This window comes from Salvelinus fontinalis, chromosome 13 (assembly GCF_029448725.1).
Source record: "Salvelinus fontinalis isolate EN_2023a chromosome 13, ASM2944872v1, whole genome shotgun sequence".
In the NCBI taxonomy this organism is placed as follows: domain Eukaryota; kingdom Metazoa; phylum Chordata; class Actinopteri; order Salmoniformes; family Salmonidae; genus Salvelinus; species Salvelinus fontinalis.
The window spans coordinates 52,509,750-52,533,496 of record NC_074677.1 but is presented as its reverse complement, the minus strand read 5'-3'; the positions used below and the strand labels follow the sequence as shown (position 1 = coordinate 52,533,496).

The following is a 23,747-nucleotide window of genomic DNA, read 5'->3' as shown; positions in this document are numbered from 1 at the left end:
GTGTTTGTGTGTGTGCCTCACCTGTCATGGATGTTGCCTTTGTCATCTCCTACGGTGACAGTGACATTTCTGACTTTACTGAGGTCAAAGTGCAGGTCGTACTGGTGGTAGTCCGGGGTGATCCAGCCCACCCACACACCGCTGGGTTCTTGTCCCGCAATCACTCGCACTGAATAATAGTACTGCACACAGAGGAAGTGGGCAGAAAACATGACTTAACAATGGATTGAACGAAACCAAACAACAAATAATAATCATCACTCCAAAAATGTTGTGGTGAAGAGAAGTGATTATCCAATCAGAGAGTTAGGTTTAGACACTAGGGTCTGAAGAGGTCACATGTAAAAGGTCATACTGTGGTGGTGTTGAGGATGATGTCGTCGTCATCTCGATCGTCTGGTACAACTTCCTCCATCAGGCGGGGCATGGTGGGAACAACAGGGGGCGGAGTGAAAGCTGCCTTCTTGGCCTTGAACAGGAACCTGAGGGGCACACAAACAATGTGGCAGTGTAGTAGGACCTCCTATACAATACGACTGAGAAAACATGACAATGATTACAGTTAAAGTGCAGTTTTCAGCAGTTAAATTCAGGAAGTCAACTGAAATTCCAATTTAATAGGGTAAAAAGGGCATCTGTGCTCAACGATTTCTCAATTAACTGAGAAGGAGAAAATGTTTTTTTTCAATTCAAATCACTTCCTGAATTGGCTTACTTCAATTCAATTTGACCCCAACCCTGGTTTTCAGCATTCACTTTACACTTTTTTCCAACAGAGTTGTTGTAGCCTGTCCAAAGACTACTGTCTTACTCTTTACCCATCTGACCCCTGCTCAGTACTGACCCCTTCTTCTTGTTCTTCTCTGTAGAGGCATCTTTCACGTTCTCTCCTCCTTCGTTGACAGGGATCTCCTTTGGCACAGAGGGCTCCTTCTTCTCCTCCTCCTTCTCCGTGCGGCTGGCAGACTTCTTCAGCACCTCAAAGTCAGAGTCGGGGTCAACCTCCAGAACCTCGTCCTCGGGGATGGTCAGAGCTCGGGTGAGGGGGGTGGTCCCGGCCATAACCTTAAAGGTCTCGTGGAACTCCACGGGCATGCTGAGCCTCAGGAACAGCAGGTCTGTGTTGGCGTTCTGAGAGCCAAAGGTCTTGTGGGTCAGCTTCAGACACGGAGCGCTGTCCACTGTCCCATCCACACGGGACACCTACAAAGGGCACATGGGACGGTGGAAATCTAAGAGAAATCTAACTTTGACATTTGTCCATTTACGATCATGTAATATTGGAACAGAAGCCTATTTCTAAGCATAACGAGCCAATGTTACTGAACAAGATATGCTGTACCTCAATGTGAGGGTGTTCTGTAGGAACAGGGATGAACTGGGGCAGGCTCTTGCTGAACCACATGGTGATGTCTCGCTTCATGTTGATGGCGAAAGGCTCAAAGCCCTCCTGCAGGCCACAGATGGTGAAGTAGCGCAGGCTGCTGACGTTCTGGCCCAGGTTGAGCCGGCCAACCTGAGACAGGCCCAGACTACACACAGGGATAAAGCCTGGAGACAGAGAGACACCGTTTAATGAATGGCATAGATTTACATGACACTGAATCATACTATTCACCTCTTAGGCAGCAGATCCAACCTACAAGGATTTACCTGCCACAGCAGTCACTCACCATCTCCTGTGTCTATGTCCTTGAAGGCCATCTCAGAGCCAGAGTCGCTGATCAGCATCTCTCCGTTCAGGGTGAAGAAGATGTTCTGCTCTACCAGGTCGATCATACAGCCCACTACGTCACCTGGCAACCAGCTACGACCAAACGGCTCATTGCCCACATGCCAGCGCTGAGCCTTCAAAAAAGAAAAGCCACATTAGTAAATGTTTTCCCTAAAACAGACACAGAACAGATCCTTCATCAGATCCTTCATACCTTGAAACCATTGAAGACATAGGCCAGCTCATCCGCCCCCAGCTCTGTGTCAGCGCGGACACTGGGTCGGGCCCAACCCACTCTCATATCCCCCACGGTGACAGCCTCAAACTCAAAGTACCACTTCCCCTGGGTCACTGCGTATGACTTCTCAGCCCGGAACACACGGATCTTATTTCCACGGGAATGACCTTCCCCATTACCACCTTGCACAAACAGAGATACAGGTGTCATTATTAAGATGATATATATATATATATATATATATATATATATATATATATATATATATATATATATATATATATATATATATATATATATATATATATATATATATATATATATATATATATATATATATATATATATATATATATATATATATATATATATATATATATATATATATATATATAGCAGTCAGGTACATAATTTTTGCCACCCGTGTCCAGTAGTATATATATGTATGTGTGTGTACAGTATATCTAGCTGTATTTAACAGGACTAGTGGCTAGTTCAGTACAGTACTGAAATATGAACGACTTGGCAGACAGACAGACTCACTGCTCTCCTGGTCAGGTGGCTCAATGTTGTAACCGTAGCCGATGAGAGTGCGTACAGCTGCACAGACAGTGTCTCTGTTGGTCTTCTTGGTCTTTTCGTCCAGCAGGTTGTACGGCACCAGGCGCGGGTTGCGCTTGCTCATAATGTCCTGAACATGGAAATAAAGACTTGAGATCAACTCAAACGATTGTGGGAGTCATAGATTGATTCTGTAAGTCCTGGACTTACATCTTGATACATCTTAGAAAGAGTGATACTGTACTAGCTCCACAAAAAAAACGGATTATTATTCTATTTGTCTGGAACAGTTACATAAAATGTTGGCTCCGAAAACATCCCAACTTCAACGACTCATGAGTCAGGTATGAATAATGCTTCACCCGGAGTTCAACTTCTACCAAGTACTATAGCTGCGTCACTTTAGGTGAGCTCGTTGTGTGCCCACCTGCACGCCTACGTGCACATTAAAACCCACCCCACAGAAACACTACTGATATTCAATAGTCCTTGTTTGAAAAGGACTTGAGCTACAGTATTACCACAGGTTTGGCCCAATCTGCTGTGTGCGAGTCTCCTGCGAGAACCAAGGACAGGCAGAGGGAGGAAAAGATACCTGTACAATGCTGTAGGTCCATCCCTGGTGGACCCTGTCACGAGCCCACACGTTGTGCCCATTCTCTGCCAGTCTCTCCACTAGGTTGGTCTGGTTGGGTGTCAGCTTGACATGGTTGAGGTCCAGAGGGGCAGGCTTGTATCCACTACTCATCATATAACTAATGGAACAAACATGATGTTATGATTACACTAGGAAGTCAGATGTCATGATTGCTATTCTATACATCTCACTAAAGTGAACCGGCCTCTACTTAAATGACAATCCAACATTTCACAATGCTCATCTCAGATCACGTAAAACAATTCAGTTTTCAACCACGTAAGTGAACATCAGAGAATAATGACGTCGTGCCTAAATAAGTCAGATCACAATCTTGAGGTATCGCTCACGTTTTGGGCATCTTGATGTTCTTCAGGTTCTCCTCTGCTTTCTCATCCCCCATGCCCACATGACAGCCCAGCGCCAGCAGAGTCCTTTGAGGAACAGAAGGAGAGGTGGTGAACACCTAGCACACACAGACATACTAGGCTGAGAGGGCGTGTCCATGACCTTGAGAGGGCGTGTCCATGACCTTGAGAGTGCGTGTCCATGACCTTGAGAGTGAGTGTCCATGACCTTGACTCACTTGAGTGTTTCTCCAGACATTGCAAGGTTGTAATTCTTCTCTGGCTCTGGCAGGCTCTGGAAATCTACCAGGCAGGGGTGCAGTTTCTTGTTGTCATCTCGGAACTGGAGGAGAGGAAAGAATCAAGACGTTTGCCAGATTGGACTAAATAGATATCAGTAAGTCATGTGATCTCACTGAGGCAGTACGGGAAGGACTCACCGACCCGTAGGTCCATCCTTGTTCAATGCGAGTGGCGGCCCATAGCTCATGGCTGTTTTCCGCCAGCTTCTCCCGAATGCGCTCCAAGTGAGGCGGAAGCACAATCTGAAAGGAGAACGCGGTGAATGGAGGCAAGAGATAGGAGAACGAGATGTGCACAGATCATTCAAGGGTTTTACCTGTACTGTGTCCACAGGGCAGGGGGTGAAGGCGGTGTGCGAGAGGGACTGTGTAGGCCCCAACAGATTGCGGACACCATTGAAATCATGCTTATACTCCTTGATGGGCTCAATACGCAGTCGGTCCTTGGGCAGCACAGCCTCATAGCATGGGGCATAGCCTGGCGGTGGGAGGAATTTGAAGTCCCCATGACGCCCTCCCAGGAGAAAACGAACCCTTGGCGTTTTCGAGAAGAACATGAACAGTGATCACTCATTTGACATCACTCATTTTCTTAAGACTCATTGTAAAATGACAGCAGCTCTATAAGCCCCATCGACGGTTCTCACCTGACGCCTGCAGAGAAGCTGACGACAGGGAAGAAGAGGCCGTCTAGGTTGAAGTTCTCAAACATGCCCTGCACCGGATGCCCGTTGATACGGAACGAGATGCTGGGCACGCTCAGATCCAGGCAGCAGCTGACCACGTCGTCTGCCGCTAGGATGTGCATGTTGGGGGAGGCGACATGCCGGAGGACTCGTCCTGTGGAGACACACGGATCTATAAGATGTCAACCAGTAATAGAGTTCTGTATTCTAAAGCGAGGCCCTGCGTGCCGTACCTGACCACAGGTGGAGTCCATCAAAGGCGTAGGAGTAAAGGTCGTCGCCAACCCCGTTGCCGCCCCAGCCCTCACCACCCCCAGGGTAGGGGCTGTAGCCCTCGGTCAGAGCCCAGCCCACACGCAGGTGGAAGGCCTGGGCGGTCAGGAAGGGCTCTACATAATCCACCATCACCTCAAAATACCACTTCTTATACTGTGTGGATCCCTCACAGGTTCCGAGGAAGATGTTGGGTCTCACACTGAGATAAAACACAGTTAATGGTTTGAAGGAAAAAACTAATTGCCTTGGTTGTATTTTCACAAAGGATATTTAGTACGACCAGATGTCTAGATACCTGGTGACATAATTGATGATGTTGGACTGCAGGAGGAGGTCGCGACCTGGAAGCAGATTCTCGGTGATGAGATTCTGATTGGACCTTACAGCCACACCGTTACACACACACAAAGAGCAGAGCACATCCAACACCTAGAGAGAGAGAAAATTCGAAAATCGGCTCTCAAATCATAAGGAGATGGACTGTCAACAACATATGAACACTTCTCTGGATAAGCACAGGCCAAAATAATACAACTTAATAATAGTAATAATAAATATGAAAAGAATAATAATAAACTTCAATGACCTGCACACGCATTCACTGACCTTGTGATTGCGTCCATGCTTATCCAGTAGAGAAATGATAGATTTAATGTGGTTCTCCTGGATGATGTTCAGGACCTCTGGACTCTCAATCAGAACACAGTACAGCACCTCCAGGATGCCTGTGGTGAGCATAACACGCAATGAAACACAGAGGGCACTCCCGTAGCACATTCAAGTCAATGTGATTCTGTGCTGAAAGGTGACGGAGTGTGTCGTAGAGTGGGACTTAACCTGAGGAGGCCTCCAGACGGTCCAGTTTGCTGACCAGCCAATCCAGGTTATCACAGAACAAAGCACAGTTGGCCCGGTTACCTCTGATGAGAGAGGCTTCACAGGAAGAGAACGACAGCGATCAGAGCTAGGTCATGTTCAGATTGAAAGGGCATGTTGCCACAGTAACCACAGCCATGCAGGAACATGATGGGACCTGAAATAACGGGATGAATAGAAGGTCACATACCCAGCAGCTCGTACAGGAGATTAACGATTTCCTTCCAAGACTCGGCAGCTTCCTCCCCTGCAAACTCGGAGAAGTGGGCCGCTGTATTGTAGACATTGAGTCTGTCAATACAGTCCAGCACCAGGGTGATCATGCCCTGTGTGGAAGGACACAAATAACATAGGAACACCAAAGGGAGGAGCAGTGTGGGGAAGAATATTTTCAACGTACAGCACATCTTCCTCATCTGTTGTGCGTGAGCACTGACCTCCTCTTGGAAGAGGTTCTGTCTGTTCTTGAGGGAGCGTAGTTTGGTCTGCTTCTCCTCGTGCTCCAGCTCCTCCTCAGGGGGCCGGAAGTAGAAGATGAGGTCCTGCAGGGAGAGGGCCACTGAGTCCATGGGGAGAGACGGGGGGCCTGAAGAAGACTTGTTCTTCCCACTCAGAGAGTCCAGCGCTCTGGAGACACAGGGAACAGGGGAAAACGTCACTGTACTGACCATGAGGTCAAACACTAAACCAAGGTGCTCCGCCCCACCTGAAGGATAACAGTAAGTCAAAGTGGTCTATACATAATAATGTGTACAAACTCAAGAGATTCCTAGCTAAGTATTTTCTCAGATAGCCATAGCAAACGCATTGGGAGTGGAGAGGGGCCGTACTTAATGAACTGAGTGAAGAGGCCTGCTGTGTTGTAGATCCTACTTAATTAACTGAGTGAAGAGGCCTGCTGTGTTATAGATCCTACTTAATTAACTGAGTGAAGAGGCCTGCTGTGTTGTAGATCCTACTTAACTAACTGAGTGAAGAGGCCTGCTGTGTTGTAGATCATACTTAATGAACTGAGTGAAGAGGCCTGCTGTGTTGTAGATCATACGAGCAGCCTGGAACTCCTCTGTCTGGGAGCGGGCCACGGTCAGGGCATCGTCCATGTGGCCCTCCTTATGAAGGATGGCCTGAGAGAGACATTGACAACATGGATAAACACCAGTGGCACTCCAGGGGAAAGCGGAGTATTTGAAAAGCCTGAGCAAAATGCATTCACAGTAAATCCCTATATTACGGGGTCTTCATTATCTCTTAGCATTCCCTTTGTTGTTGTTCTTCCTGTCTGTTAGCTCAGGTGTTTTTTTCGACACCTTGCCGCACGATTTCTCCATACCTTCCTCTTAAGAGGTCCCAGGCGAGCGGACTTGGCATCGACAGAGGCGTATGTAAGCCAGAGGCCAGTGGAGACGTGCTGTACAAAACACATGGACTCCCCATACTTAATCTCTGGTGTGCCCATGCCCTCCACATCTCGTTTCTGAGCCACCTCGATCTTTTCCTGCAGGTTGGAACACGGAGCAACAAGGAGAAAGAATGACTATCAACAGCGCTAGGTACGGAGGGATGACATGAACACTGCCAGAAGCTTTTGTTCCATTCTATGAAAAAGGACCACGTGCGTTTTTCACACTGCTCTTTATATTAACAGAGCGCCGTTCGGGACGACCCTGACCTTGGAGATTCTGAAGCAGAAGGCTGACATCTTGGCGTTGGCTTTTTCAGGGTCCACCACCAGCAGTCCTTTCTCTTCATCCAGGCAGAGGTAGCGGCCTGTGGTTATATGACGCACTCGGAACGACTGGCCCCATTTCATGTGACCTCCACTCCATCTACACAGAGCCACAAGTACAACCCCAAGGACAGAACTCATGTAAGACAATTGTAATGTTTTTTTTGTTACATAAAGCTGATGAACAGAAGGGCATCCACTCACCCAATCCGGAGCGGTTCTAGTCTCCATAGTGACCGGGCATGACTACAGACAGCACCCCCTTCATAATGAGCAATTCTGAAAACAGAGATGGGCTGTTAGTGACAGGTGGTGTTTATGCAGTGTCAGATTAAATATCTGATTATCATCTGATTAACCTTCCTGACAAGTTCTCCCATGTCACACCGCTCCTCCGCACACTTCACTGGCTTCCACTACAATACCATGGTGCAAGAGGAACTGCCCCTCCCTACCTTCAGGCTAAACTCAAACCCTACAACCCAACATGAGTACTCCGTTCTGCCACATCAGGTCTCTTGACCCGTCCACCCCTACGGGAGGGCAGCTGCCGCTCAGCCCAGTCAAAACTCGTCTCTGTTCTGGCACCCCAATGGTGGAACCAGCTTCCCCCTGAAGCTAGGACAACAGAGTCCCTGCACATCTTTCCTGCCCATCTGAAACCCTACCTCTTCAAACAGTATATAAATTATCCCACAGCACCCCGCCTCCTCCCCATATATATACATAAAATGTAAAATGTAAATGTGGAATAGTTCAACAGTGTTCATCACCTGCGCTGGTCGTCTCCTTGTTCGGCAGCAGGGATAGCCAAGCACTCATCCATGTGACCATGGAACAATCTAAGAACGTAGCCTCCAGTCAGAAAGCCTGAGGGGTTGATGTTACACTGGCAATGAGAGAAAGACACGGCAGTCAAGTGTAGTGTTTCTAGATGATCAGCTAACGACTATGACATAGAAAAGCAATCAAAACATATACACACCTTCAGCAAGCTCACAGCCAGACATCACAGGGCTCATGGTCCACAGCGTCTGCATGAAGGAGGCGTCCACCATGAGGTCACCACTGGCGTAGGAGAGATGCTGGAGAGAGAGAGAGCGGGGGGGGGAGGGGGGCGAGAGAGAGAGAACATGTCAGCTCCGTCCATAACCTGGTGGGGTTGAAAGTCCACTTGGCAGTGTGTCACCAACGCGGCTCACCAGGTATCTCTCAGAGGACACGCTGACCAGGATGAGATCATCTCCCACCCTGACCTTTTCTCCCTCTGACCTCTGCTTGGACGCAGGGTGAATGGTCCACCAGCACGCCTCCCCTGTGGAGGAACACTTGTGTCACTCAACTGAACACTGTGCAGAAAATGAATATGAGCACTGTTCTCTATGGTAAAGGCCATACCGGTGGAATCTTCCTGTAAGCCCACATCGAAGGCCAGTTTGTCTGTGAGTGACCTTGAGGTAGTCAAACAGCTGAGGTACTGCAGCACACAAAGAGTAAAAATGACACACTGAATAATGAAGCGCTAATTGAAAAGCAAACCCATGTAACTGCAAAACAGTCTCCCACACCATCTCCCACACTACCACCCACACTAAAAACGTAAAGGGCTGGTATAGTACACATTCAATGAATGGGACTTATGTGGCTATGACGAGTGAGATAGAGGGAGAAAGTGTGGGTGGTAGTATGGGTGGTAATGTGGGAGATAGTGTTGGTGTGGGTGGTAGTGTGGGTGGTAATGTGGGTGTAGGTGATAGTGTTGGTGGTAGTGTTGGTGTGGGTGGTAGTGGGGGAGATAGTGTGGGTGTGGGTGATAGTGTGGGTGGTAATGTTGGAGATAGTGTGTGTGGGAGATAGTGTGGGTGGTAGTCTGGGTGAGGTAGAAGTAGAAAGAAGTGGATGATAGTGGGTTGGTGAAATGAGAAACATGTGAGACTACGCAGTGAGACAGAGGAGGCTGATTACCATGCTGGAGTGAGTGTGCTTCAGTAGGATGGCATGGCCATACAGCAGGGTACGGTGGCCCCCTCCTTGAGATGACTGGGCAGAACACAAGAGAGCGAGGAGTTAAAAATCCAACCGAAGAGAGTCGTGTATGATTCAACATTCAGCCTGCTAAGGTCAGGCACACAGGACTGTTAAAGACTGAGGAGGGAGACAGGAGTTGAGGAAGTCATCCTCCTCGTACCAAACTGAGAACAACGTGGCAGGCAACAGAGAACCTGTGTACTGGACGTATCTGGCTGAGAGGAGTCAGAGAGCCCACCACAGAGAACCAACACAACAGCAAACATGTCTACATAGTGTCAATACAAACCAGGGGTGAGTGGAAAGGGAAATTGATTAACAAAAGTCAAATGATTAACAATACTGGAAGCAAGAAACAATACCACAGAAAGTCACATGTCACATTTAACTGGAAGGCAGAAAAACTGACATTCAGACAATCAAACAATATTGTTTCTTCAACATTTGTTATAATTAGTGGTTATCATTTCCACCGCCAACGTTGTTATCATCTTGATTATTCCATGAGTAAGTGGAGAGTCAGAACACAGCGCAAGACCGACTTCTAGGTCAGATTTAGTGAACCTGTGTGTGTGTACGTACGTGCGTGCGTGCAGTTTGATATTTAAGGTTACACTTTGCCCTACAGTACAGACTTTCTGAAGATTAAGATGAATTGGCGTGATGGTTTGGTCAAACCACAGTAACTCACGGGATGACGGAATAGCAATGATTAAGAAAACGTAAAGGGCTGGTCTGGTCCACATTCAATGAACGGGACTTATGTGGCTGTGAGGAGTGAAGATGGGAGTATGAGGAAGGTTGTATAGGAGACTTTCAGAGGGACAAGGTCACAGGGCAGTAAGAGCCCTGTTTCAAATGTCACCATCCAATACTAGGTCTGTGGTCCATGATTCTGCTGTTGGACTTAGTGTAGAGATTATACGGCAGCCAGAAGCCCTCGACGGCAGAGAGCTTCTTAGTTGCTCCTGTGTTGCTGACAGGAATCCTTCCTCGAGTGTCATCTGAAACGCCGCTCGGTATTTCAGCTATGACAACACTGAGCAAAGTGTGGAGTTAGGTAGTATGAGTGAGGGCAGACGAAAGTGGCGCATCACTGTTTGAGACAGAGACATTGGGTGAGAGGTGAGAGCACTCTCACGGTAGACAAGGGGTGGAGGAGGAGGGGAAAACTTTGGCGAAACGTGACAGGAAGGGAAACATGAGCAGACATACCCATTTGTCCAAATCGACTGCCTATGGTTGGCAGGTGGGAGGTGAGGGGTCAGAAAAGAGACAAAACGAAGTTAAGTTGCTAAATGAACAAGAGACCTTGACATAATATTCATATTTCAAATGCATCAGTGATGTGTCATTAGCACATAACTATTCACGACAACGCTACTTTTACAACGATGTGTCGATGACATAAGAGAGGATGTTCTCACTACCATATAAGGCATAACAGTATTTTCTGAAATGTTTAACCAAAAGTACTGATTCCCATATTATGGGAAAAACATGACATCTGTTGTAATAGTTCGATTCAGAAAGAACTAAGCTCACCAGACACTTCACAAAGACCACCTCTATTTTCCAGTCAAAGAAAAACTATTTCCGTGTACTGTACACTGAGTGATAAAACATTAGGAACACCTTCCTTTAGGAACACCGTCCTAATATTCAGTTGCACCCCTTTTATTCCTCAGAACATCCTCAATTCATTGGGGCAGGGACTACAAGGCGTCGAAAGCGCTCCAAGGGGTGCTGGCCCATGTGGACTCAAATGTGTCCCACAGTTGTGCCAAGTTGGCTGGATGTCCTTTGGGTGTTGGACCATTCTTGATACACATAGGGAAACTGTTGAGTGTGAAAAACCCAGCAGCGTTGCAGTTCTTGACACAAACCGGTGAAGCCTGGCACCTACGACCATACCCCGTTCAAAGGCACTTAAATCTTTTGTCTTGCCCATTCACCCTCTGAATGGCACACATACATAATCCATGTCTCAATTGTCTCAAGGCTTAAAAATCCTTCTTTAACCTGTCTCCGCTCCTTTATCTACACTGATTGAAGTGGATTTAACACATGACATCAATAAGGAGTCATAGCTTTCACCTGGATTCACCTGGTCAGTCTATGCCATGGAAAGAGCAGGTGTCCAAAATGTTTCGCACACTCAGTGTATACTATAGAATTGTTTAACATCAGATGCAAAAGAAGCTCCTTTAATCCCACAGAACCATCAGCCCCTCTGCTGGTCTCTTACCTCATTGAGCTCCATGGTGTTGGACAGCATCTCCTGTAAGGCTCGTACCGACAGGGACTGCTCCAGGATGAAGCAGCAGATCGCCAAATCAGGTGGCACATTCTACAACACAACACATCTGTCAGCAAAACCCAGGGAACGGCAACAACTAGCATATAGATGTAATCAGAGTGTGGAACGTGGTTCTCTCTACCTGAGCATTGGAGGTGGTCTCCAGGAAGCAGAGGCGGTTCCCAAAGCCCTCACATGAAAGACACAGTTTGATCTGTTCTTTCAGAATGGAGGCAGTGCATTGTAGCACAACCTGGTCATCCTACATACAGGAAGAAAAGAGGTCAGGGGCCAAAACAGATGACGCTAATCAGCTGAGCTAGTTTATATCTTCATTATTATTTCATTGTTTTACATTAAGATGTTTCATCACTTGGGTAGCATTTCAAAAGTAGTATTTTATATTTAACTTGCCATTCATAACCTTGATAGGCCTATATTACATGAATACTGGCCAGGGGTAGAGTTACAGCCAAAACCCATTTAGAGGGGCTTAAGTGTGGATGTGTAATGGTTGTAGTGGAAGAGAATATAGTAGAAGCGTGATTACGATTCCTGTGCACCAAACAGGCATATTTTATGTCACATAAGAACAAGGCTGCAACCCTGACCAACAGATGGTAACAATGACGAGAGTAGATAGAACCAGCGGAGTGATAAAGCCGTCGTAACAGGGAGCCTAAACATAGTAGGTCAAAAAGCAAACAAAGAGTGGTCAACAGACCCTCTCTGGTCTTGAATCTCACATTCCTAACCTTCACATCCACATTTTCTTTGTCATTCTTCTGTGCCTGGCCCTACCCCTGTCAAAACACTAATCTCCTTGGTAGTCGGACTGTGGGTAAGCACCCGCTCCTCCCGGACCTCTATTTCAGAACCCTGCACCTGCTGCTCACACATTCCTCTCAGTGGAGCAGTGGATATTTGAGACCCAGTCAGCCTGGCATAATAATTTGTAATGCACTCACACAGAGAGCAGTGAGACAGACAGACCCAGAGTCAAACTATCATTCTTAGGCTGACAGCTCAAGTCACACTAAATCTGGCCAAAGTCAACCATAGAGACCAGCCAGAAGTGGGTAAAAGCCATACTCCTTAGTTATGACAGAAGAACAGGGGACACCGGTAAGTTGTTGTAACAAGAAACTTTTTACAAAGCCTACAGTGCTGTAGAACTCAGTGTCCTTCAGTTCATTTGTACTAGTACTACCACTGTCAATCATACCAAAACTATCAGAACACATGACATATATACGACGCCGTCACTCTAACCTGGCAAAGATAATATAAACAAAAGCACTTCATCATACTCAATGTGTAGAGCGAGTGCAGTTCTCATAGGGCCAGAACTAAACAGGTGCTCCCATGGCCCTGGCTATAAACCTGCTAATCCCAAGACTCCGTAAATATAGAACTCAGCAGAGTTCAAGATGAACAGCATCAATGCAAGTGACGGGCAGCCTCTCTCACACCTCCACATTCAGCTGACCAACTCCAGAAAACGGTTCCCTTCTTGGCGAGAGCGTCATCTTCCACACACTGCTATAACCATAGCCACGGTACACTCACACACAAACGCATACATGAATACAGTAGATGTCTTTACACTACTTTATGTTCATTGTAAGTACTGTACATGTCCGCGGGCGGCTCTCTAATACAACTCCAATAAGAATCTAACCGACTCAAGTAACGATCATGAGAGAAGCACTAAACAGACTATGATCTGAGAGAAGCACAGAAAGCTATGATCCCTTATTGATGTCACGTGTTAAATCCACTTCAATCAGTCTAGATGAAGGGGAGGAGACAGCTTAAAGAAGGATTTTTAAGCCTCGAGACGATTGAGACATGGATTGTGAGTGTCTGCCATTCAGAGGGTGAATGGGCAAGACAAAAGATTTAAGTGCCTTTGAACGGGGTATGGTAGTAGGTGCCAGGCATCGGTTTGTGTCAAGAACTGCAACACTGCTGGGTTTTTCACACTCAACAGTTTCCTGTGTGTATCAAGAATGGTTCAACACCCAAAGGACATCCAGCCAATTTGACACAGCTGTGGGGAGCATTGGCGTCACCATTGGCCAGCATCCCTGTAGAACGCTTGAAACGCCCCCAGTTATTGACACTAACCGGTGCACCTGGCACCTACTACCATACCCCGTTCAAAGGCAAATACATTTTTTTTTATCTAGTCCATTCACCCTCTGAATGGCACACACACAATCCATGTCTCAATTGCCTCAAGGTTTATAAATCCTTCGTTAACCTGTCTCCTTCCCTTCATCTACACTGGCTGAAGTGGATTTAACAAGTGACATCAATAAGGGATCATAGGTCAGTCTATCATGGAAAGAGCAGGTGTTCTTAATGTTTTGTATACTCAGTGTATATTTCCACACTATGAGGTTGGAATACAGCTGTGAAATTGATGATAATGCCATTTTAGTGTAAGAGCTGTTTGAAAAGACTGCATAACATTTCAGCCTGTTGTAGTGGGATGGAGTTATGGACTGCTTGGTGATTGAATGAATAAACCAATAACATTTACATTTTAGTCATTTAGCAGACGCTCTTATCCAGAGCAACTTGCAGTAGCAATTAAGGTTAAGAACCTTGCTCAAGGGTAGATTTTTCACCTAGTTGGCTCAGGGATTCAAACCAGCAACCTTTCGGTTACTGGCCCAACACTCTTAACCACTAGGCTACCTGCCACCCCAATAAGAAAAATAGTTCTAAACTTCTCTGCCAATAACAGCTAGTTGTCCATTTTCCCTTCCCCACTAAGACCACTCCCAGACAACCTTAACAAAATTATTGCTTGAGAATTTGCTCTTAAATTAACAAGAAGCTATTTTTGTTTTCAATTCAAATGGGCAAAAAAATAACTGTAAGGTACTTAATTGTTACCCCCCAAAAAGATTGGATATTGATATAAAAACAGCTGCTCTGGACCTTTAACAAAGCAGAGAGGCAATGTAGGACAAAGCCAGCCTGCTATCCTCTTTATATGCAGCAGGCACTATAAAAAGAAAGTGTCCGTGTTCTGTGGTGAATAATACCTCTACAAGTACACACAACACCCCATCTCTGCCTGGCATCAGTCAGGTTTGACACAACAATACATGTTATATAAAAGCCTTGCCTTTGAAATATGATTTAGCCCCAAGTCAGCATGGGAGTCCCTAATGAGGAAAAGAGCTCTGCCTAAATCGAGACAGGAGAGCCTTTTTCAGAGTCATGTTGCATGCCATGCTCTTTGTCAATGTCTTGTTGTGATTGTACATTCTATGTAGCTTACAGGTAGTCTTTGAGAGAGATGTATTCACTTTGAAAAAAATGTGAACAGTATCTAATACAGTATGCCAATGCCTGTTCCCAAAAATATCCGTGCTTAGCGTTGGTACATTGTTTCACTTGCGTACTTGCTTCCACTAACTCGTTTCTCGGTGTATCTTAATATAACAGATATGAAATGCTACATGCTTGATTCATCCGAGGCCTTTGGTCCCTGTGAGAAAACTGATGGGGTAAAGGTTTTCTTGTCTCTGCTCCACCATGTCCCCAGAGGTTCAGTGAGACGCAGTGCGAGAGTGTCTCTCCACACTGGCTCAGTGGTATGAAAGGTTTAACACCCCACAGGCAGGCCAGTCTCTAATTACTGTACAGCTGAAGACGGAATTTAATCTAAGAACAGGTCACAACACACCATTAGGAAAAGGTGTCTAACACAATATCTCTTCTACATTCAGAAGATGAACAGTGTGGAAATCAGCATCTATATCATATTGGTCTCAATGGTGTTGAGTCAGTCACTAAATTGCTGTGAAGACATGCCTTCTCTTGACTGGACCAACGTAACCTACCACTGCAATGGGTCCCCTGTGGCCATGCTAATCTCATGGACAGGCCAACGTAACCTACCACTCCTTTCTATCATGCTGCCACCTCATGACTTGATATGTCAGTAAACCCATATTACTGCACCTAAAAGTAAAAACCAATATGATAGTCAATCTGATTTCGCATCCCATTACATCTTATGTTCGTCATTCTTCGTTTTTTATTATTACTACCCCTCGTTTTCATGCGTTTCTATTTGCCAGCGTCAGCTGTTACTTGGCACCCAACAAGCTGCCCAACTCCCAAACAGTAACATTTCAAGCTGCTCTGGTATATAAATAGATAACAATGCAGACAAGCCCAGCACCTGTCCATGTCAATCTGGTCTTTCCAAAGTCAAAGGGAAGCCATTAACAAAACGTATGAAAGTTAATACATTGGACTATAAGTTACACCAAAGTCACACATTAGACCTACAGCAAGATAAGGCAACTTATCGTAGCTATACTGCAGTATGGTTTCTCTCACAGCCTTTTTCAGTTACAATCAAAACGAACAGCGCAAAAGGGGTCCAGCATCACTCACCGTACGTAAGAACTGAATCTCCTCCTCTCCATCACCTCCTTCCGCCATCCTCTAATGTATTACTTATCACTCTATTCTCCCTGGTTGTTCCTCGGCAAGCCTCGCTGTCTCTCTCCCACCTCTTTTCTCTCACTCCCAGCGTCTGTCTGCGTGTGGGCGTACTGAAGGACAATGTAGGTCCAGTGGCTATGGCTGTGTGATGAGACAGCGTGACAGTTAACTAACTCCTGCTCAGTGCAAGATGAAAAGGGAAAAGTGGGTGGAGCAAACTGTAAAACATTGTGCCACCTTTACGAAGTCCTATAGAATTGTTGTACCATATTAACAAATGTACTGGTAAACGTGTCAGATTTGAAATATCTACAATGTGTCAGTGACCAAGCCATAGCCTAAAACGTTAGCGTTGTTGCATTAGTCCCAACGAGATTCCCATTGGTGAGGTCTGCAACAGGTTTGTGAATACACAGATTTTTAAACCTTGCTACTTACTAGGTCAGAAAAATGAAGTCAACCTCTAAACAATCAGGAAAACACCTCTAGTTTTACTAAGAGGGATAGACTAATCTGATATAAATTAATAAATCAAAAGATTAAAAGAAATCATTTTATTCAAACTGAAATACATACATTTACACAAATTATATATAGTCAGATATGTAAAACGCAACTTGACAATAATAAAATCTGCAATCAGCAGTTGCTACATAATATAATTTACTTGATATGATAATGATATTTACCCATTGATTAACAACTTAGTGACTGTTGTACACCATCAGAACCCAAAATAAGCTTATTTTACTCCAATGTTTGAAAAACAAAGTAAACAAACACGATATAGGCTCAATACATGATTAAAACTATAATTGTTATATTATTGACATGCAGTCCTTGCCTCCATAGCTTTGTCTATACATTTGAGAGTGGTTACATTTCTCCAGCCCCATCCCTCAGATTTTTACCGAAACAGGGAGGCCACTGTTATTGTTCTACTGTTGACTGCCGCTTTAAAATACTACTTTTCTAGGATAACCTATCTTGGCATAACAGAAAATTACATATAAAAAAACAAAAAACACATGGCATTCTTTGTGCGAGTGATCTTATTTTCCCCATTTTTAAACCCTACTACTCAAGACCAATGCGCTAGTTACGGAGTACCATTTAGTCTGTCCTGTACCCCTCAGATCTGCAATGGGTCCCCTGTGGCCATGCTAATCTCATGGACGGGCCAGCAGGGCGAGTCTCTGTAGCGTCTCTTGGTGGCCGGGAGCCTGATCTGCAAGGCTGGTGATGGAGAGAGTTCAACAGGGAGCGAACCCCCATCACTCTCACTGACCCCCATGTCTATCTCTATAAAGCCAAAGGTCGTGACAGAGGTAGGGGAGCAGTTAGCCACTAAGTGTGCAGTGTAGAGATCAGTTGATGTTGTGTCTATTGGTGTGGGAGAGGGTCCACTGGGAATGGGAGAGCATGTTTCTGTTTGAGAGGGAGAGGAGGGCTTGGAGGGAAAAGGGAGAGGGAGTTTGACTTCTGTACTTTTGGACTCCTGCTGTAGGGGGGCCATGGTCTGAGGTGGAACATCTAAGACCGTGTCGGTCAGAAACGGTCTATTCACCTGCATTGGAACTGTAATGTGTTTGTCTTGCTCCTCCTTTGGATTGCATGTATTCAAGTGCATCTCCAGCATTTCATGTAGCTCTGACTCCTTAGGTTGTTCCTCCACCGGTTCCAATTGTCTTTCCTTGAGATTCAATTGTGATTCTTTAAATTGCCCTTGGCAGGATTCCTTGTTCTGCTTTGGATTGGGTGACGGAGGAGCGCACAAATCCTGGATGGTCTGCATGAGGTTTTCCTGTTGTAGTTGAGGAGTATGTTGGATTTCAAACTGTCCCACATGGGCAAATTGAGAAACACTAAGAGTTGGCTCTGGAGGTGGACATAGGACTGGCTCACTGAGGCTTTGAACAACCACTGGCACCTCTTGATTTTTAGAGGCTTGTCCTGGCCAAGGTCCGGGAACACCATCATGACTGATGGAGCGTCCAAACCGCCGTGCTCCCTGCCGGCGCAGACGTACAACGCTCCGCTGACCTCCCTCCCGCTGACTCTCATGCAGGACATCATTGAGCTGAGGTTCAGGGGGCCTTGGAGGAACCCTGGGGTTACGGAGCAGCGTTGTCAGAGCGTTAAACCGCCTGATGCGCTCTGCTACAGACATGTGTGTCCTCTTAAAACCCAGTCCTGACTCTGTCATCTTCTCTTTCTTCACCGGCAGTTGAAGTGTGTCCCCAGAGACTCCATCTTCTTTCTCGATCATCCAATCCGTTTTCTCTTTCTTGTAAATTTCATCTTGAATCCTCAGTTGGTCCAATGTCACCTCTGGCATACTGATGGAGCGACGAGGTTGACGGGGCTTCTGACTGACAGATATATCCACTTCTGACTGCTTCTTGCTTAGACCCACGTCTACAGGGTCCTCTTTTATCCCAACCTGCTCTGGATCCCTCAATACATGGTGTGTTTCATACTGTCTAACGGTTTCCTCTATCGTTTCGTTTTCCAACTTGACACCAGAGCATTCACACGATTCCCCAGCTTGTGTCCTGATAGGTGAGTCCAATGTCGCGAGATCCAGGAAGTGATTAGGATTTTCAGCAAAGCTGTAATTCAGCAGGTCAGGGTCATCCTCCACTTCATTCCCCACTAGAATTGAATACAGATAAAATGTCACATTGCGTATTTAAGTGACTAACATGTAGATACATGGATGTAACTGAAAAAAATAATATTCAAATCTAAACCTTGTCCTGGGCCATCCGTCATTATGACAGGAATCCTGGATGGTCCAATCTCAGAGCTGGATGCTTCAGTCATACCATCAGTGACCATTATACTGCCCATGATCCAATTCTCAGTGTCATTCCCAATGGACGTGGGGGAAGGGTCCTGAGAATAAAGTCGTAGAGAAACTAGATAAGTCCAACAATAGAGCTCAGCGTCAAAAGACAAGCATGAGCAACGTGAAGACCCAGTGTTATGGGCATAATATTGGACAGCGCCAGACTTACAGGGCTGCTCCAGACTGTCATGTTGAAGAATCTAAGAGATGTCCTTCGATGGGCCTTGTCCTCCTGCACCGGATGCCTTCAGGAAACACAGACACAGTCAGACACAAAAACAAGGCAATAGACAAATAGAAGAACTAGAATAAATGCTTATGATGCTTTAGATTGACTTGTTTGATGTTTTTTGATCTTTCTTGTGATTCCTCCTCTTCTCTGAGGCAGTGAGAGTGACAGAGAGCTCGTGCTCCCTACTGCCCTCCACTCCACTCAGGACAGAAGTGTGACTACGGGTAGGGCTTTGGCCGACTGCCGCCTCGGAATCTACTGAGACAGTCAAAACATAGAACTTGTCATACCGCTTCTTATGCGAGTGACTAAAAGCTATACTGCAGTACAGGCTATAAATACATCACCATTGGAGGGTTGTTTGCTCATGGATTGGTTGTCTTCTCTAAGGTCATGGATAGAGCGTCTGTATACAGAGAAGGATAATATTAGCTCCATAAAGCATTTAAAAACTAAATCTCAGAGATGTGGTTCATCAAAATATACACTACCGTTCAAAAGTTTGGGGTCACTTAGAAATGTCCTTGTTTTTGAAATTAAAAACACATCTTTTGTCCATTTAAATAACATCAATTTGATCCGAAATACAGTGTAGACATAGTTAATGTTGTAAATGACTATTGCAGCTGGAAACAGCAGATTTTTTAGGGAATATCTACATAGGCGTACAGAGGCCCATTATCAGCAACCATCACTCCTGTGTTCCAATGGCACGTTGTGTTAGATAATCCAAGTTTATAATTTTAAATTCTAATTGATCATTAGAAAACCCTTTTGCAATTATGTTAGCACAGCTGAAAACTGTTGTGCTGATTAAAGAAGCAATAATACTGGCCTTCTTTCCACTAGTTGAGGATCTGGAGCATCAGTATTTGTGAGTTCGATTACAGGCTCAAAATGGCCAGAAACAAAGATCTTTCTTCTGAAACTCAGGCTATTCTTGTTCTGAGAAATGAAGGCTATTTCATGAAAGAAATTGCCAAGAAACTGAAGATCTCGTACAACGCTGTGTACTACTCCCTTCACAGAACAGCGCAAACTGTCTTTAACCAGAATAGAAAGAGGAGTGGGAGGCCCCGGTGCACAACTGAACAAGAGGGCAAGTACATTAGAGTGTCTAGTTTGAGAAACAGACACCTCATAAGTCCTCAACTGGCAGCTTCATTAAATAGTACCTGCAAAACACCAGTCTCAACGTCAACAGTGAAGAGGCGACTCCGGGATGCTGAACTTCTAGGCAGAGTTCCTCTGTCTAGTGTCTGTTCTTTTGCCCACCTTAATCTTTTCTTTTTATTGGCCAGTCTGAGATATGTCTTTTTCTTTGCAACTCTGCCTAGAAGGCCAGCATCCCGGAGTTGCCTCTTCACTGTTGACGTTGAGACTGGTGTTTTGCGGGTACTATTTAATGAAGCTGCCAGTTGAGGACTTATGAGGTGTCTGTTTCTCAAACTAGACACTCTAATGTACTTGTCCTCTTGTTCAGTTGTGCACCGGGGCCTCCCACTCCTCTTTCTATTCTGGTTAGCGCCAGTTTGCGCTGTTCTGTGAAGGGAGTAGTTCACAGCGTTGTACGAGATCTTCAAAAACAAGGACATTTGTAAGTGACCCCAAACTTTTGAACGGTAGTGTGTGTACATTTATTTTTTTACAGACAGTTAAATGCAAGTACCTTTTTTTAGCAGAGCTCTCAACATCAGGGACAGGATCTTCAGTCGATTTTCGTTTAGATGTGACTGGTGATTCAGGTGTGTTGTGGTGAGCGGTCTTTATATTTTGCTGGCCTGTGAGGTCAAGGTTATAAAGTCAGAGGCAACACACTTATTGGCCCTTACTGACGACAATCCTTTCAGCATCACTTTATACTAAAAGCATTTGAACTTTGCAACCAGTTAACAAGCAGCAAAAATCATATCATTACCACAACATTATGCACGTACTGTCTGGGGGATGTAAAAGGCCATTGTGAGTGCGGCCTGTCTTCAATTTACTGAGAGCATCCACAAATATCTCTGGAGAGATTAAGCAAAAAATTATAATAATCTGAATTGAATTCATACATTTTCCAGCAACGTATTTATTCTGAAATGATTATCACAGTATAAACCTCATTATCCAGTCCTTGCAAAACTCTCACCTCCAACACTGCGCCTCCTTTGATGTCCTAAAAGTCTATACACACCAAGTCCTGCCCTCTCCTGAAACCTCCCCCCATCAACTGGGGGTGTGGAGGACTCTGCTACTGTTGCCATGTCCATAATAGAAGGGGGGACAACACCTGGGGACATATAGAAGAGTGAAATTAGTATCAACTTTAAGTCTAACATCCGTCATCAGCTACTATACAAATGTATATTTCTCTAAACTTACCAATGCGATCAGCGTGTATTATGAGTTTCTTGATCACTGCTGCTTGTCTATGCAGTCGTCTCTCTGTACCTGCGGTCAGTTTAGAGCCCCCAGCTGGACAATGTAGCAGATTAGGTGCAATCACAAGAGCCAGATTGCCCACTTCCATACGATTCTCTTTACATCTAGTGAATGTGAGGGATAGGAGATGGAGAAACTTAGGCACAGAGAGACATAGACCTCCCTCTCTAAGCCCAGACAAAAGAAGTCATTATGAATTTCTGGAAACAAACCTTTGAGCCGTCTGTCTCAGAAAGGTACAGAAGTATCGGAGGGCCCGTGAATGCGACGGGGGGAACAGGGCTGTGAGAAGAAGAGCTCCATCCTTGCCCTGCTCCTGCCCCCCCTCCTCCTCTAAGCCCTGTGCACGACACAGTGGCACCTGTAGATCCATAGGGATGAGGGGCGAGGGCAGCTCCCGTAAAAACTGCTTCACAAGAGACGCCACATCACAGGGCTGCAGAGTGGCTGAATGTGGCAGAGAAAAGACTGTCTCCCCCTGCTCCAGGCCAGCCTGTCATGAGGAGGTAGAGCGTCAACATAGAAAAGATAGACCCCTGGAGGTAAGAAAATTGACATTCCTGCACATCCCTCCTGTGCCGCCTCACCCTCAGAGCTCGCATCCGACTAAACGACCCGGTCTTTCGAAACAGCCCTTCAGTATGAAGATGCTGGGATAAAAATTCACAGGCATCCACCAAGAACCTATGGAATAGTTAGATCACTCAAATGGAAGTTAAGTCACGACCAACCAAAACGTTGGGCTTTCAGTTGTTCATTGTAATCAGAATATGCCACATTAGATATATATTTTGTAATCACATCTCCCAGTTATGACTGTATTTAAAGCAACCATACAACTCAAGTTCACATACTTTGGCACTGTCCCACTCATATCAGTTAAATCACACTGTGGCAGCAATATCAGGTCCCGACCAAAAGCAAATTTAGATTGGTTCTCCTGAAAGACATCCATCAACAACAGATCATGGTGATGTGCTAAACAGGCGTTCAACAACAAATCAATACCTCAACATTGGTAGTTTGCAAATTATGATAAGTAAATTTGAATATTTAAGAAACGTGACCTTGACAGTAATCAATCACGTAATCAATCAAGTCATCAAAAGTCTGTGGCAGCAAATAGTGTTGTGGACAATGGAAAACATGCTTTAGTGACGCATTGAGGTTGACTGTTGAGCAAACATATTGGCCTTGTTGGTTACCTGTCTGACAGGGTCGCTCGTGTATGGCCCATTCAAGAAGTTCTTCCAGTTTTTCACGCGAACTCCAGATGCTTTCAAAGCGTGTATCACGGCCACCACGCGTAGACGGTCGTCCATGGGGTTTGGCATTGGTAGATCCAGTTAGGTTGTGTTCTTTAAAAATTAAATAAGGTGAAAGTAGTGGCTTTTGAAAACTCTATCACTATTAAAAACCGACATTTCGTCAGAGCTAGGTAGCAAAATGATGTAGCCTACGTTGTTGCGCGTCTTTGAGCCTTTCATCCCGCCGCCATCAAATTAGATACTTCCGGTCACCTGTGCCCAAATAAGGCGTAATGTAGGTGTGATGGGCACGGTTCACAGAGACGCTTGTCTGTTCTGAAGTCACAAATGTAGTTTGAAATGGTCAGTACATAATGAAAAAGAGACCCATACATACCCGCCATACAGGAATGGACATATTTCACATTTATTGACATTGATTCATAGGGCCTTTTCTGAACTAAATTACTATCGCCCCGTAGCACTCACTTCTGTCATGAAGTGCTTTGAGAGACTAGTCAAGGATCATATCACCTCTACCTTACCTGTCACCCACTTCAATTTGCTTACTGCCCCAATAGATCCACAGATGATGCAATCACCATCACACTGCCCTATCCCATCTGGACAAGAAGAATGCTGTTCGTTGGCTATAGCTCAGAATTCAACACCATAGTACCCTCCAAGCTCATCGTTAAGCTTGAACCAACTGGGTCCTGGACTTCCTGACGGCCGCCCCCAGGTGGTGAAGGTAGGAAGCAACACCTCCACTCCACTGATCCTCAACACTGGAAAAGGAAATACCTAGTCAGTTGTTCAACTAA

General features: G+C 45.4%; 2 protein-coding genes across 5 annotated transcripts in view; both read right to left on the bottom strand.

Moving 5' to 3' along the window:
* LOC129868982 (ryanodine receptor 1-like) overlaps nucleotides 1–16,318 on the bottom strand; it is a 69,385-nt gene extending 53,067 nt beyond the window's left edge. For 2 of the 3 annotated variants that reach the window (XM_055943389.1, XM_055943390.1), the window contains exons 1-32: nucleotides 16,116–16,318; nucleotides 11,833–11,952; nucleotides 11,640–11,741; nucleotides 10,607–10,627; nucleotides 9,329–9,403; nucleotides 8,762–8,840; nucleotides 8,566–8,678; nucleotides 8,349–8,448; nucleotides 8,137–8,233; nucleotides 7,568–7,642; nucleotides 7,307–7,463; nucleotides 6,968–7,132; nucleotides 6,640–6,761; nucleotides 6,075–6,264; nucleotides 5,828–5,963; nucleotides 5,599–5,694; nucleotides 5,368–5,486; nucleotides 5,057–5,190; nucleotides 4,719–4,960; nucleotides 4,447–4,639; nucleotides 4,117–4,333; nucleotides 3,938–4,042; nucleotides 3,737–3,840; nucleotides 3,501–3,584; nucleotides 3,109–3,268; nucleotides 2,496–2,643; nucleotides 1,929–2,134; nucleotides 1,674–1,848; nucleotides 1,343–1,551; nucleotides 845–1,203; nucleotides 356–482; nucleotides 22–182 (exon numbers count right to left, since the gene is read on the bottom strand). In XM_055943389.1, the coding sequence (XP_055799364.1) occupies nucleotides 22–182; nucleotides 356–482; nucleotides 845–1,203; nucleotides 1,343–1,551; nucleotides 1,674–1,848; nucleotides 1,929–2,134; nucleotides 2,496–2,643; nucleotides 3,109–3,268; nucleotides 3,501–3,584; nucleotides 3,737–3,840; nucleotides 3,938–4,042; nucleotides 4,117–4,333; nucleotides 4,447–4,639; nucleotides 4,719–4,960; nucleotides 5,057–5,190; nucleotides 5,368–5,486; nucleotides 5,599–5,694; nucleotides 5,828–5,963; nucleotides 6,075–6,264; nucleotides 6,640–6,761; nucleotides 6,968–7,132; nucleotides 7,307–7,463; nucleotides 7,568–7,642; nucleotides 8,137–8,233; nucleotides 8,349–8,448; nucleotides 8,566–8,678; nucleotides 8,762–8,840; nucleotides 9,329–9,403; nucleotides 10,607–10,627; nucleotides 11,640–11,741; nucleotides 11,833–11,952; nucleotides 16,116–16,163 (4,439 nt within the window). In that variant the 5' untranslated portion in view covers nucleotides 16,164–16,318. Of the gene's footprint in view, nucleotides 1–21; nucleotides 183–355; nucleotides 483–844; nucleotides 1,204–1,342; nucleotides 1,552–1,673; nucleotides 1,849–1,928; nucleotides 2,135–2,495; nucleotides 2,644–3,108; nucleotides 3,269–3,500; nucleotides 3,585–3,736; nucleotides 3,841–3,937; nucleotides 4,043–4,116; nucleotides 4,334–4,446; nucleotides 4,640–4,718; nucleotides 4,961–5,056; nucleotides 5,191–5,367; nucleotides 5,487–5,598; nucleotides 5,695–5,827; nucleotides 5,964–6,074; nucleotides 6,265–6,467; nucleotides 6,605–6,639; nucleotides 6,762–6,967; nucleotides 7,133–7,306; nucleotides 7,464–7,567; nucleotides 7,643–8,136; nucleotides 8,234–8,348; nucleotides 8,449–8,565; nucleotides 8,679–8,761; nucleotides 8,841–9,328; nucleotides 9,404–10,606; nucleotides 10,628–11,639; nucleotides 11,742–11,832; nucleotides 11,953–16,115 lie in introns of those variants that run through there. The other variant, XM_055943391.1, reaches the window with a different exon arrangement.
* Nucleotides 16,319–16,705: 387 nt separating this feature from the next.
* LOC129868981 (uncharacterized) lies at nucleotides 16,706–23,277 on the bottom strand. Of its 2 annotated transcripts, none has more exons than XM_055943387.1 (13): nucleotides 22,882–23,277; nucleotides 22,531–22,616; nucleotides 22,264–22,360; nucleotides 21,889–22,169; nucleotides 21,617–21,780; nucleotides 21,384–21,524; nucleotides 21,187–21,258; nucleotides 20,919–21,030; nucleotides 19,597–19,655; nucleotides 19,354–19,507; nucleotides 19,187–19,262; nucleotides 18,920–19,064; nucleotides 16,706–18,821 (listed from the first exon to the last, which is right to left on the bottom strand). In XM_055943387.1, the coding sequence occupies exons 1-13, from the start codon at nucleotides 23,008–23,010 to the stop codon at nucleotides 17,299–17,301; spliced, it is 3,039 nt and encodes a 1,012-aa protein (XP_055799362.1). In that variant the 5' UTR covers nucleotides 23,011–23,277; the 3' UTR covers nucleotides 16,706–17,298. The 2 variants fall into 2 exon arrangements, with proteins under 2 accessions (XP_055799362.1, XP_055799363.1); XM_055943388.1 differs by having other exon boundaries at nucleotides 19,354–19,504; nucleotides 22,882–23,275.
* Nucleotides 23,278–23,747: the final 470 nt, after the last annotated feature.

What these genes read in the sequence shown, in the direction of transcription:
- LOC129868981 (XM_055943387.1), bottom strand. Translation starts at nt 23,010, where the DNA reads ATGCCAAACCCCATGGACGACCGTCTACGCGTGGTGGCCGTGATACAC. An exon ending in CGAGCGACCCTGTCAGACAG is followed by an intron (nt 22,617 to 22,881) that starts GTAACCAACAAG and finishes GATGTCTTTCAG; the next exon opens with GAGAACCAATCTAAATTTGC. An exon ending in CTGAGACAGACGGCTCAAAG is followed by an intron (nt 21,781 to 21,888) that starts GTTTGTTTCCAG and finishes CACATTCACTAG; the next exon opens with ATGTAAAGAGAATCGTATGG.